The sequence below is a fragment of the Falco punctatus genome (assembly GCF_963210335.1).
Source record: "Falco punctatus genome assembly, chromosome: 11".
Classification (NCBI taxonomy): Eukaryota; Metazoa; Chordata; class Aves; order Falconiformes; family Falconidae; genus Falco; species Falco punctatus.
The window spans coordinates 30,887,817-30,902,635 of record NC_137591.1 but is presented as its reverse complement, the minus strand read 5'-3'; the positions used below and the strand labels follow the sequence as shown (position 1 = coordinate 30,902,635).

Below are 14,819 nucleotides of genomic sequence, written 5' to 3'. Positions count from 1 at the left end.
CACAAGACACATATCTGAACACAAATGTGACATACCCAGAATAGATATTATTTTCAATTGTCCATCTTGAAACTAAATGCAAGCCACACTCTGAAAGCACAGCTATGGCACAAAGGCTGAACACCAGTCAGGGAGAATTATATCATCCATTTATGATAATGAAATGGGTACTCAGTGCCTCATTGCCAGTTGTTTACAGGGGTCTCATTAGCTGCTCCCCATTGTCTATCAGAAACACACAGGCAATGCTGTTCTTAAACATACTTACTTTTCAACTAGAGAATATACGAATGATTATATTCCCCAAAAAAGTATGGAAATAAGAAAGAGGTAGAATCCTCTACCACCACAAGTTCAATGCAGTTCTATCAAATACAGTAATTTCTAACTAAAAAAAACCACCATGATCATTAAATTCTCACCTCAAACACCACAACCAGCAATATTTACTACACATTTCAACAAAAGCTTAAATGTGGCACAAGGTACCAAGGATACCCAATGGAGCCGCGTGGGGCTATGGTTGTTACTGAACCTCTAATGTGACTTCTGGTTTAGCAACACCCAACTCTCCCGTAGTCACCTGTGTTGGTTCTCCTCAGGTGTGGGAGCAGCTCAGCCAGACTGGCTGTCAGCTACAGTAGCCAAGAGTCTATCGCCAGAACACACGTACCCCTAGTACCTGCACGTTACCCTCTGGGTCTGCGCTGAGCTGAAGGAGAAACCTATGGCCCATCCAACCTGCTCAGATCTAGGAAATTCTGTTAGGGTCAGGAGCGAAACAGCATGGATACACTCCTACAGGAACTGCCCCTCTCTAGGCAGGGTGCAGCTTGAAGCTTTGGAGCCCTGCTGAACACAAATAGATCTGGAGGAAAACCAACCTGGCTGAAGCAGTGCCGCTCACTTGGCCGAGCCCAGCTGACCTCCGCAGCTCTGCTCACGGCAGGTCCAAACTGCCTCCGCACAGAGCTGCGGCTGCAGCCACTGCCCGGAGGAGCCCTGCCGGTTAACCAGTAACCTACCTTTCCTGTTTTAAAAACTAATGAATTGGTTCGAAGCAAGCATCTGAGCAAATTTATAACTTACAAGGTTAATCCTGCTTTTGGAGATTAAATGTTTTTTGATAAAAATAATCTTATTTCAAATTTAAATCTTGAGACCTTAAGACAGAGTCCTTTCTAGTTCTGTATCTAGAAAAGTTCACATGATGTTCAGCCATCTACAAACTGGTATCTGCTTTACGACTCACAAATGGAAAAATTTTGGGGTTTAGTGTATCTTTACTGAACATAAACTCCGTAGAAAACAAATCTGAATGCAGTTTTCTGAACTGCAATCTCCCATTCAATAGTCAGACCAGACTTGTTCGTTACACTCATTTTACCTTCTGCAACAGCTGAGCAAAAGGGTCCATTGTGGTGGACTAACACATCCATCCAGCCTGAAGATCAAATCTTGAGGTTGGAAAAGGACCTCAGAAGGTTACGCAACCCATTCCTGCTCCCTGGTGTTATCTGTGACAAACATCTGAGTTCTTGTTTTTGAAATCCTCCAGAGGCAGACACCTCTAACCCGAAAGCAGCCTGTCCCCATCACCTTGCTAAACCATTTCCACATGGCACCAAATCTTGGCTTAAAGAACTGCAGTATGCCTTGGGCTCACCCACTTTGGATCCTTCCTCCCAGCAAACCCCTCAGCAAACATCACCAGCCTTGCTCAACCCACTGCTACCTTCATCAGGTGGTGAAGAGGCAGGGACCATCCTCAGACTGAGAAGACATTTTCTGAATCTTTGCCACATATTAATCAAGAAGGGATGACGCCAGGAAGCAATTCAGTATGTGACTACGCAATTTTTGGTTACTAACTCAACACTTGTGCGCTACTCGGGTTGCACAAGCCAACTCAGCCCTGGCATTTCACTTTGCAACCACAATAGCTTGGACCTTGTCATCAAATGTTTTATATAGTACACCAGCATGTCCAAAACAAATTTTAAAATAGAATATTTTTGGCACTGTATTTCAGCATTTGACAATAAAGCCTGGAAACTAGCTGAATCGCATTGCTCTAACCACAAAATCTAAAGCCCATATGTTCAACAGCATTTTTGACCATACAGATAACACTTCCTGCAGCTGAGTCATTAAAGGGTCAAAGATCTTCATCCCTTTGTGGTCTGTCATTCCTAAACACAAGACACTCTTGGGCCTTTCCACTTAACACTAACACAGCAGTTTCTAGTTTTATAGTTCCCAAAGAATTATTTCAGGCATAGAATCAGTTATACACGATATAAAACGTATTTTTAATAACCATCTCTAATCCAAAGTGAACTGATTTTGAAAGAGTATCCCAAAATCCTGAATACATAATGTAATGTTACAAGTAGATAAATCACTTTTTTTAGTGTTAACTTCTACCTAGTCATTTATGATGGAAGCTATCAAAATAGTCTGTAGTTGCACAAGCAGCATTAGCAAGCATTTGACATTTCATTAGAAAGATACTGGAAACACCTTTCTAGATAGTTTCAACCTTTAGAGGTTATTTTAGTCTTTGGTAACAAAAACCAGACGATGAGTACTTTAGCTGAAGCTGGACCGAACACCTTGCAAGCCACAATCCCCTACAACTGGCCTTGCCCCAAGCCCCATAACTCCTACAGTTTACCTTGTAATGAAATAAATATCTGAAATGAAATAGTCAGGGTATGTTCAAACTGGGTGGAAAAACTGCCAAAAGTTCATGCCTTAGCATAATCTATGCAGCATGCTCCTAAATTCATGCCTTCAATTCAAATGAATGTTGACAAAGCATATCAGGCAGCTTATCACTTCTTTTTCTAGTTAAAGATTTCACATGTATATTCAACTTTGTCTTAATACCACCAATATGCATAAACTAAAACACCTTCTAGATTTTTATTGCAAGTTTATTCTGCGTCCTTTAGTAATTTCATTTATATTTATTAACCCATAGAAAAATCTCACCTTTTTTTTACATTGAAATTACATTTCCTCTGTTTTACTCGTAAATGCAGCTGCATGTTGGAGCTCTAAGAGCTGCTACAGTTCTCATGTTTCTACATGCTCTTGGTGGCTTTGGGTTTTTCTTAATACTAAAAAATGTGGCTTAAATCCTTGGCACACTATTTTTATTGTGATTTACAAAAAAGAGACCCACTAGTAAATTGGTTTTTTCCAGGTAACAGCTGACTAGATCAAGCCTCTATGCTCAGAAGTTTTGTCACCGCATTGGCCTCGACAAGTACTTTACCCTACTCCAAGACAGACAACTAGCATCTATTCCACAGACAAAAGTCCTGCCCCATCCTTCTTTCTCCCCCTCTTCATAGGGACAGATGATTAGCATTTTATTTATTATTAGGCTAGTTTGGAAAAACTACCCTGAAGACCCCTCTTAATGGCTCAAGTGAACCTCATATTAAGAGCACGAATGCTCAAAGGCACAGCCAAAACCAGTACTGACTGCAGAAGGAACCGAAGCTGGAGTCTGTCAAAGGTTCCTAGCTGGCTACAGGAAACCCTGGTTTAAAAAAAGATTATCACACACTCGCAGCTGTTTGACACATAGCAATATCCATATGCTTTCTTCAAATCACGGCGAGACCAAGGCAGGACATGGCAAAGCAAATAACCATGAGACTTTCATTGCAACAGAAAGAGTAGCAAAATTTGTAGGATTATCATAAAACAAAGGGGGGAAATGATCTTCCCAACAGATCTAACAAAAATTCTTTCTATTTGTGACAATACCTGTAGGGAAGTTAAACTGTGATTAAATAACAGCACAGACCACAGGCGAGTCCAAAGGGGCCTAGAACAAGCTGGCTCTAAACTGCCCTTTGCTGTAGCCTGATCAAATAGGAACAACTGTCAAGGCCTCATTAAATCAAGGCACCAAGAAACACCAAAGTAAGTCTGAAATATAGACTCTTGATGCCCAAAAGGTCTATTTTACTGCATCCAAACAAAAAGTCTAATCTCTGCCTACAATTCTTTGAAGGAATTCAAGAATTTCCCCCCACATTCATTTGGCAGAATCAATCTTAAAGGTTTCACTGGAAATACATTCAGAATTAATTTCTCATTTCCTAACAGCTAGAGAGCAGCTCTCTGAGATAATTCAGCCATATGACAAGTGGGGCCCGCACACTCAAAACAGACAATACTTCAGAGGGCGGGGATGAGGAAATAAAATAAAAATCAGCTTATACATACCAATATTAGATGAAGCAGAACACTGTTCAACAGGGCTGAGCACTAGAGGATACTTTCAACACCACAGACAATGAAATTAAAATATAAGAAATAGACTGTTGATGTATTAGAGACATCATAAGTACTTCCAGAAAAATCACATTTTCCCTAAAGGTGGAAGAGAAAATTAACTCTAGCAGGACTCCTAAGTACCTCAAGGGTATCTCTGATTTGAGTCCCATCAGTGAAATTCAGTCTGTCGCCCACGGCTGTGTAACAATCCCAAGAGACTCCTCAGCCTTCTGGTTCCTTATGATAATCCCTTGAGTGCAGAAGCCAGTGTGAATAATCGGAGAAAAGTCCTACTGGAATACAGAAAGAAAAGAAAGCAGGCCTAAAGTTACTCAAAAAGCTCTTATTCCACCCCAACTCACAACATTACATTGATCTTAACAGGTAGCTGCTGATTTAACTCAGAGGAATTGAAATACACAGTCTCAGAACACTGTTTAAGCCACTTCCCCCTCATGTGGTTGTTGAGGAAGTCCCCAAGCTTACGATCAGAAGTTCTTAAATTCAAATGGGAAAAAAAGCAGTGGCCTGACAAGTCTAGAAACATTGCCTAAAGGCAGGACTCTGAGCACGGCTGCACAAGTGAGAGCTGGTGATGTAACCAGTACAACTGTGAAGTTACATTCAACAAGATACTGCATGCAACAACACGAGCGCTCAAGAGGCACATACAAGAAGAGCCAGCAGCCCTCCCTCCTGTGCAAAAGAGTGAGAAACTATGGCCCATGAGTCAGCTCCACGATTCCTCGTGTCACTCCACAATAAACACTACGTTAGTCCTCTATTCTTTTAACTGCAGTAAGATAGAGTTAAGCTGCCACACCTCCCGCGAGCACAGGAAAACCTTACGTTTTACCAACCACCACTGAAATCTATGACCTACCTAGTAATACATTCTAAAGTACAGGACCAAAGTATGCAGTTCTGCTAATGATTTGAAGGAAACAAATCTGTGGTTTTATTCCCCTCCTGCTTCTCAGCAGCTGCACAGCTTTCAAGTGAGATGAGGACAAGCCTCAAGTTCAAAGTAACAAGAGCAGTAACTAATGTCCTCCCACATATACTCTTTATACACTACAGCTGCATTCCCTAACTGTTCCTCCACCATTCCTTACTCTGAGGAGTCCACTCCTGCTAGTGAATCTCTGCTGCTGTTGTGAAGACCCAACAGCAGTGATGAAGGACCCTTAAAACTCTACAACCCCCTGCAGCTCCTCATTGAACAAAATCAGATGCTACAGAAAACTATCCTCTCCTCCCTCCCTCCCCACCATGCACTTGAACTACAATTACTCCTCTTCCACACCGATTTTTGCTGGCTGGGCAAGGCAGGGAAGATGCCAAGGCATCCATCCATCAAGTCACTGTCTTCTCCCATCAACCCAAGTGATCTGAACAATGACTGCAGACAGCCTTTCTTCTCAAGGGTGAAGCACCAAGACATCTAAAAAAATGCATGCAATAGCCAACATAGCAAACTGAAAAGCAGGGCAGCTTCATATTCCACACTGATTTAAATAACGTTTTAAGTTGCTTGACGTAAAAGTTAGTGTTACAATTCAGTGCCTTCAAATCAGCTGATTTGAAGGCAAAAAACATCTCACTGGAGCAGGCTAGGATTACTTGTTATGAAGCTGCTGTATGGAAGATGCACTCTTAGGACAGAAGAAACAGGTTTTACAAGTAGCTTGAATATCACAGTATACTTTATATTGAGTACTTAAGTAAAATAGCTAAGCATTCATCAAGCAAATGTATCTTCTTACCACGCACTGAAATGAAGAAACTCAGCAAAAAAAACCTCCAAACCGTGTGTTCAGGAAGAGGGCAGCCTTCTCAAAATGCTTTGGTGCAGCTTAAGTGCCTCATCAAAACTTGAGATAAGCATCACCTGGTTTCACTGCCACAACAGAACCTTCTCCTTTTCAATAAAGATCAAACTACATAAGAATACACAGGTTTGAACGAGAACTAAACGCTAAAAGAATCATCCCTGCCATCAAAAATAAATAAATAAATACAGCTGTAACTTTACTTACACTAACCTGCACTTCTAGGTCACTGGAACACTGTTTTGCAAGTAACCTCAAGCACAGCACAAAGAAAGTGCCGTAACAGCATCCACAATCAGCTGTGTTCTGCAGCAAGAAAAAAAAACCAGGGGAGAGACTCCCAGCCCAGACTGAAAACAGGGGTACTGTTTGTGACAGTGATATCAGCTACATTCTATATATTTTATATTTTTTGTATATATATATTCAATATATAGCTACAGCTATACTGTAGGAAATGGGACATTATTTACTAGTGTTATGGGTCAGTGAGCATTTTAATGATAATGAGTACTATCACTAGAAGCAGTCCTACCCTGCCCTTACTATTAGGCCCTCACTCCTGCTACACACAACTTCACATGTGTCAGCACATGTGCAGTAACATGACAAATGGGATCAGAAAACCCACTCAGGCTAAGCTCCATAGGTAAAAAACACAAAACAAAAGAAGTTTTAACCTAGCACAGTTCCCCAGTCCAGTTCACCTGGCCATAAATTTACACCATCAAATCAGGGCTGCAGGTGAGAGGGAGAGTGAGAAACATCTGTCAGGAGCAGTTCAAGTCTAAAACGCACCCTTTGTCTATACGGCCAAGCTTTTGCCATGTACTAAGCAAGTAAGGTCAAGTTCTCTCATTACTGCAGCCCTCTTTCCTCTGGCACATGCTCATACATAGTCACCTTCCCACCAGTCCCTCCGGCAGAAAAGCGTGCCCACCACCTGCTGAACTGCACATGCATTCAAATCCTCACTGTTAACTCTGTACAGAGAAGCAAACTCAAACTCCACGCACAGAAACGCACACACCAGGGCTGACGTGAAACTCTGCATGTGCCAATTTACACCAGCTGAGCTCATCTGGATGACTCTTCTAACCAACTAACTTTCATAAAGTTAAGGGCAACAACTAACTCTGAAACTTGTATCCCTCTGTAGAAGGCTGCTAAAATTTGTTCAATCCATTTGAGAAAGGAGAAAAAAAAAGCCCTAAGCGGTATAGTCACGCAAGCCTTCGGAATCTAGGCTTGAATAAAAGTATCTGAACTATGATAGTGCATGCAGACAGCTTGTGACTTTAGCACAAGTTGTCCCTGGGTGGCAAGAGGATGCTCAATAATCCAAATCCTCATAACAGGAACAAGAGAGCAATAAACAGCTGACCAGAGACCCAAGGGGTATAGTGCATGTCTTGGGGCTCTCAGCAAGATGAATTTCCTTCAGCAGAAAGCTTAGAGGGAAACTGCTTAACACTTTTTTAATTGTAATTCTTTTTACTTCATAGATCATCACAAAAAGTTTGTTCATCGGTAGTAAGCAGTAATAATCATCAATTTTATTTGCCTTTTTAAACCATTACCCTCTGCCTTAAAGAGGAATAAGTGTTGCTAATACTAAATATTGGCAGCAATTCTAGCTATCAAATGCTAGAAACACCTTGTAAGGAGAGGGGAAAAAAAAAAACCAAAACAAAAAACAAAAACCCAAACCACTGTGCTATGAGGTGCCTCCTGAAAGGCCAATGCAGTATTTGATCTCTCCACTACTCCTCCCCTGTTTAAAATTCAGAAGTAAATGTATGAAAGTAGCACTAAATTTCAGAACATAAAAAAGCTGGAGGGAATACTTTCCAAGACTGACTGGTCTTGTTTGGATATCGAGACAAATCAAGAAAGATGTGGATCAACTGGAGGTAGGTCAGCAGAGCCCCCAGGGCAGTCAAGGCTGAGGCACTTGTTATTTGGGGCTGGAGGAGAGGCCGTGGGAGTGGGGCTCGGTCGGCCTGGGGCAGGGAAGGCTTTGGGGCACCCACAGCAGCCACATGGCTGCAGGGAGGGGACTGAGAAGATGGAGCCACGCTCTCTGCAGTGGCATGTGGCGGGAGAATGAGACACAACGGGTATAAGTCAAAATATGAGAGGTTCAGACTGCATGTAAAGAAAATCTTTTTCATCCCTGAAAGCATTTAAAAGACATGTAGATGTGGTGCTTAGGGAGATGGTTCAGCGGTGGACTTGACAGTGTTGGCTTAATGGTTGGACTCCATGGTCTTAAGTATCTTTTCCAACCTAAATGATTTTATGACAGTCAAGGAATAGCACAGGCTGCCCCAAAAGGCTGAGCTGCCTCCATTCCTGAAGGTTTTCAAGACCTGAGTGGATCAAGCCCTGAGCAACCTGGTCTGACCCCAGGGCTGCCCCTGCTTGGAGGAGGTTGGACAGGGACCGCCTCAGGTCACCTGAAGTCCAAGTTGCTTTGTGATGCTATGAATTCCAGGAAGCATGCTGCAGGTACACGTTTCAAGATTCTCTGTTAAGAAGTTGCATTTACTAACGTTTTCCTCCATATAGTCTCAAGATAATTATTAAAAAAATAATTAACTGATTCTGCCCGTCTCACCGAGACTCGTTCTAGGTTTCAAACAGTAACAAGGTTTGTGCCTTTTCAGCACTGACAAACATCAACTCTACACCATCTTGATCAGGAATCAGTACTGAAACATGCCCATGCACAGACTGCAGGTCTGAATTACCCCTGCTCTACCCTCCTCCATTAACTGTGAAGAAACACTGCAAGAGGTGCGTCACAGACCGGCAGACGGCAAAGGAGCAACCATGAAGAGACACAGCAGATGCAGAAGTTAATGGAGCTACTGATGAGTCTTTGAAAAAGAGAGCCACAATTTAAATTATTAAAACAGTCAAACCTTTAATGAAGTTGGTTATAGCCTCATCATAAGGCTACAGGAAACTACCTACTGGTTTGTCAGCACTAGAATTTCTAAGCAGTGTTCAAGCCCTGTAATTCAAGCAACTTTTTATTCTATGTTTACAGAGTGCTAAAAGCCACAATTTAGCAGGGTAATGCCACATTTAACTAGTAACTGAGCTCACATCTTTGTGAAATGCAATCAAAACAGTCATATCTCAAACTGCTAAACTTTTGAATCCAAGTTAACTATATTTTGAACATTAACATATAAAATTGGCAAAGAAGATCATTTCTTTAAAGTGAACAAACATGGACTAAAGCTCAATACTGTCTTATAAAAAAGGATGCACTCTGAAGTTTCTGTGGTATTCTGTTAGAAGTCCTATCGGTAATGATATTTTGCTTTAGAAGTGACTACTTCTGTACCTAGCAAGGATACATGACACATTTACTGTAAAACAACTGCCTCGTGAGATTAATTTCATTTACGGGGAGTACTTGTAGATTCCCAAAGCAGCACAAATTAATGGATACAAATTTTTAGCTAGATGAGACAAACACATTCACCTGACCAGAGACACAAACCGTGCCTCTTTTTCCCCCAAGAGATCTCTGAAAGAACATCCTGAAAGGTCTACTCACCCGACCAGATGCAATGCAAATCTTTGAGAAGAGACTCAAACAACGACACGAAAGAAGGATCTAGGAAACTAGATGGGACAGAATACATTCCAACACTCTTGAAAGGTGACCTTGAAAAGAATAAGACTAGGAAAGCAAAAATCCCAACACTTTCTTACAATGTATGAAGCTGACTTAAAAACTGACTCTCCTGCAACTTCTGAAAGACTCAGTACATGAAGTCTGACCTTCTTTGCTCTTTCTGGAAGACTTCTGTAGGAGTCTCAAGTGTTTTCTCTGTTCTCACTTTGAAGGGGCACAGTCTTTGAAGGACAGCATTCTAAAACACTTGGTTCATATACATTTATACAGAAAGCAAGAGACTGGTAGTGGAGGGGTTAAGGCAGTCCAGCTAAAAGTCCTTTCTTCCTTGCTCATTTTTTTCAGCATCTCAATTCTTGCAGAGTCATTATTTCGCTAGTTGTTCAACCATTATGTGGTCACCTTAGAAACTCACCTCTCTTCTGCCTAAACTTCAAATACACAGAGAAAAATTTCTGACAAAAAACTTTTCTGTCCCTCCTTAGTTTTAAGACAATGAATACCAGCAGAGACCAATTGCTAATTTTCATTTGGCACAATGTTTTGTTAAGCTGCCCTTTCACATCATTATACTTTTGTCTATTTATTCCTCCATCATTAAACTCAGATTGAGCTTGTAATGCTACAGTAAGGAGGATGCCCTCCTCCTTAAGGCAAAGGACTAACAGAACTGGCTCTGAGAATCTGAGGCTCTATTCCCAGTTCTCTTTATGAGCTTGGGCTGCAGTAATCCGCAGCTCAAATTCTGCCCTATGCAAATGAAATAATTTAAATATACACTCTGTCTGAGGATGTAAAAAAGATTTTACAGCTTTTAAGAAAATCTTCCGAAGCTTACCCTCTACAAAGAGGAACAAACCCAAATGTTCTTTAGAGGGAGAAGGTGAAGACTGCCGACTACAAAGTGCTTGAAAAGTTTGGGAGGGGGAGCATCCTGGTTTTTTCCTTCTAAGAGGAGATAAGACTCCTGGTGACAAAGACAGGAGTCACTACTTGTAATATTTGTAATAGTGTCCAGATGCTTCTGTCTCAATGTATTAGGCACAAAACAAACAAAGCAGTCAGGAAAAAGTAATAAAGGCCCAGGATGAGCTACGGCGTTGGAGAAACAAAGCTAAGAGAAATGGGTGATTACTGCCCAGAAGCTGGCAGGCAAGGAGCATCTCCAACTTGGTGCAGCAGAATACAGAACACTAAGAAAAGAGTCTGGTGGTACAAGAAGGTGACTGGGGCAAGACAAGTGTGATTTCAGCAGTACTGCCTTGTAACAATGCAAGGCAGCTGAAGACTCATAGTCCCAGGGAGGGAGAGGTGAGCAAGAGATTCCAATACTATTAAAACATACACTACAGTACAAAAGGGAAGTCTTTTACTCATAGGGGACAGCTAACAATAAGGCATTAAAGAGCTTTTTCTATAATGTAACAGAAAAGAACAAAGAACTTTCTAAGACAGCATAGGTAAGCAGGCTAGAAAGGAAAAAGGCTCATAAGCTTGCTATTAGCGAAAAAGATCACTTCTTTTTTTTTTTTTTTGGAAGATAAGCTTGAGACAGGATTTGGTCTACCAGGAGGAGGCAGACAGAGAGTCAAGAAAGATGAGGAGGAAGGGGAGGACTTGGAGAATCAGTAAGGGGAGACAGCTAAAGTGTTTCAGAACCCTGGATAGAAAGTGTTTTGGAAATGTAAAAAAACCTTCACTCTTTACAAATCCTCCCCAAGCCCAGGACTCTTCAGAACGTGCACACCCTTTTGGCATACCTTTTCCACGAGGTTCTCTGGAAGGGGCAACGCATCGCAGATGACACAGTATTTCCTATTTTACAGCTATGCAAAGCCACTTGTATCTCGCAAAGCTCCTTTCCAAAATCACTAGAGAAAGAGGGTTTCACACCCAAAAGACAAGTTCACCCAAAAGCCTATTGGAGTCCTGTTCATATCAGCATGTGGCATCTAGTACTCTCGACTTCAGGGACCAAGGGACGCTTCTGTTCACAATGCATTTCAAAGCAGCACTGCCCCAGCAGGCTCGCTTCTCTCCCAACCGATCCACTGCATAAGCCATGACAGAGGGTTTTCCGCAGGCCGTGGGCTGACTGCCGAGGGCCGACTGCCGAGGGCAGAGGCACAGCTCCTGCTGCTCCCGTTCTCCCGGAGCACCTCACGGGGCTGCGAGCGCAGGTTTCGCCTCGCCGCCGGGATCAGCCGTGGCGGTGGTTCCGCAGCGGCGGGTTAGCACGGCACCTGCTAGAAAGGGGCTGGAGAATCCCGGCACGGCAGCCGGCGGGCTCCCCTGCCCTCCCCGCGGCTCCAAGGCACCGGCTTGACCTTGCTGGGGAGCCCTGGCCGCGCCGGGCAGCCCGCAGCCCAGCGGCAGCGCAGCCCGCCCGCCGGTACGCGGCTCCGGCCCGCCCGGGGCCCCGCTCCCCGCCAGCGGCGCGGGGCTCGGTAACGTTGCGGCCGGGTCCCCCACACTCCCGCCCCGGTCACATCACCCCCGCGGTTCCGAGCACCCCACTGCCGCCGCAAGGCCTCCTCAGGGCCAAGGGGAGCACGTCCTCCCGCGCCCCGCCGCCTCCGGGGCCGCCGGCCGCAGTGTCGCCTCAGAGCAGTCGGCGACCCCCCCCCGCCGCTCCCCGGCCGGCGCTCACCGGAGATACTGCGCACACAGCAGGCTCATCCTCCGCTGCTCGCCGCCCCGTCCCGCCGCGGGTCTCACAGCCCGGGCCGGCCTGCCGCCCCCGCGCCGCCTCCGCTGCTGCCGCTGCCGCTGCCGCCTCCGGCCGCCGCCGCCATCTTCCCGTGCAGGGCCTGCCGCCGCGGGGGAGGGGCGGCAGGAAGGAAGGGGCGGGGGTGTCCCCGCTCTGCGCTCCGGCCGGGCGGAGAGCGCCCGCGCCCCGCTGGCCCCGGCAGCGCCGGTCCCGCAACCTCAGCGGCCCGCGCGGCGGCCGCCGCCGCTCACTCGCTCGCTCGTTCGCCCTCCTCCCGCCGCCCCGCTGAGGTGCCCCGACCCTCCCGCCGCGCCGGCCGCGCTTCCGGGCCCGGCCCCGCCCCCGCCGCCACTTCCGGCGGCGCCACCGGCAACCCCTTCCCCCGCGCCTTCCCTCCGCCGACCCGCGGCGGCGCCCGCCGATTGGCTCCCCCGCTGCCATAGCAACCGAGGGGGCAGCGGGGCGTCGTCACGGCAACCGCGGCGCCTGCCCGCCCGCTGAGGCCGGGCCCGGGCCGGGCCCGCAGCCACGGCGTTACGCGGCCTCTGCCGCCCCGGGACCCTCGCAGCGGCAACGGTCCCATCAGATCCCCCCTTCGCGGAGCCCGGGAGGCCGAGGGGTCGGCTTGGCGGGTGGCGGTGGCCCCCGGCGCTGTGGGGGAGCCCCCGTCCCTCAGCGCGGGGGCAGCAGGGGCAGCCTCGTGCTTCCCTGGCAGAAAAGCGTTTGGCAGGAGCAGCGCTAGTAGGCCTGGGCTTCCCACATAAACCGGGCTGCCTGGACCCTGCCTCCTCGCTTGCCCACACCGAAGGACTCCCAGGGTTCGGCTGCTCAGGTGTCGGGCCCCTAGGGTCACCCCACAGTGTCCCGAGTGGCCCTCGCCTCACATGCCCTCCATTATGGGGTGGGCCCCACGCCGGGGATGCGGGCCATGGCCCCGCAGGCGGCCCTGTGTCCAGCAGGTCACAGCGTGGAGCCGGGACATGGGCATGTTGGGTGGTAACCTTGCACCTCAGTACAGCAGTCTATCTCATCTAAATATTTACACCATTTACACCGTGTGATGCAGCCTCCTGTACTGACGCGGTGACTTGTTTTGTGCTCAAACTTGTCTTTTTGGGCAGGAAAAATCCCACCGAGTTCAGTGGCCATTTGACCAAATGAGCCAACTTCAAGAAATGAGGCAGATGGCAATTTGGGATCAGATGAGCACCAAGGAGGCTGGCTAATGCACGTTGTGTTATTTGAGCATGTAAGTGACCCCAAGGACAAAATGAAAGATCATGTTTCAAAAATAAATCCCTCACATTTTTTCAGGTTGAAACAAGAGCGCGTTTAGGGAAATGATTTTCAGGGCCCCACATGTTCAAACAGAAGCCTCTCAAGGCTGCAGAATCAGTTTCCTGGTTTCAGCGCAGTCAGGGCTGGGCAGCAAGCCATGCCACCAAACCTCCCATCAAGTCCTGCGCAGAGCCTCGGGCAGGCACCGCAGCAGGGCTCGGGGCTCAGCCTCCATCCCTGCAGGCTCTGACTGCAAAGCAGGAGCAAACTGGTTTAGCGCTGAGCAAACTGGGGCTGCTCCTGCCTGCTCGGAGCCTGTCCTGGGCTAAAACAGTTTGTTTGCGCAGCACAAATGCAGCTCCTAGAAGCTGTGTCTCCCAGGGCACGTTGTCCAGGACTCTCCCCAGATGCTTCATGTTGTCTACATGATCTGAAGCTTTGTCCCTCTGGTTCCTGGGCTGGCATGCTTAGGGCACCCTGCATCTTTGAGGAGACCCACCAGGCAGCACGTACTACTGCACAGATACCCCGAGTGTATCTCTACCCTTCCCAGATTTTTCCATTCATTCCTTCTCCTTACAGGGGAGTTGAATAACCCATGTTTTGCAAGCAGAAGCACCTTAAGTCAGTGCCACTTTCCCTTCTACCAGCCCCTCACTTCGAAGCCCTATTTTCAGCCAGATTTTTATTCAGTCCCGCATTCACAGTATCCCACAGCAGTGCAGTAGTGCCATGAGAACTGCTTACATCGGCTTAAGCAGCAAAAGCCAAAACCTTACAGGAACACAGGCTCCCTGTGAGCCTCCCTGCCTCCCACGGAGTTGACTTGGGATCTTCCTGCCCATTTTCTCCACCATTCTTCTCCCAGGGACTCCCCATCCCTTCTTTAGCCTTGGCCAAACAAACTGTTGCTTTTCCATCTTTTTTTGCTGGAGGGGATCACCTGCCAGAGGCTTCCTCCCAGGCAGAATGATATCATACAACGTGATTATAAGGTAGCCACCAAACTGCAAAGAGCACTCTGGTACATACTCTGCTTCATGCT

General features: G+C 46.4%; 1 protein-coding gene across 7 annotated transcripts in view; it reads right to left on the bottom strand.

Annotated features, from left to right (window-relative positions):
• Positions 1–12,843, bottom strand: part of SMG7 (SMG7 nonsense mediated mRNA decay factor) — a 54,015-nt gene extending 41,172 nt beyond the window's left edge. The window contains exons 1-2 of one of the 7 annotated variants that reach the window (XM_080407541.1): positions 12,437–12,841; positions 4,441–4,592 (exon numbers count right to left, since the gene is read on the bottom strand). In XM_080407541.1, coding sequence (XP_080263667.1) covers positions 4,441–4,469 — 29 coding nt within the window. In that variant the 5' untranslated portion in view covers positions 4,470–4,592; positions 12,437–12,841. Of the gene's footprint in view, positions 1–4,248; positions 4,393–4,440; positions 4,593–12,436 lie in introns of those variants that run through there. The other 6 variants (XM_080407542.1, XM_080407543.1, XM_080407545.1 and 3 more) reach the window with 6 other exon arrangements.
• Positions 12,844–14,819: the final 1,976 nt, after the last annotated feature.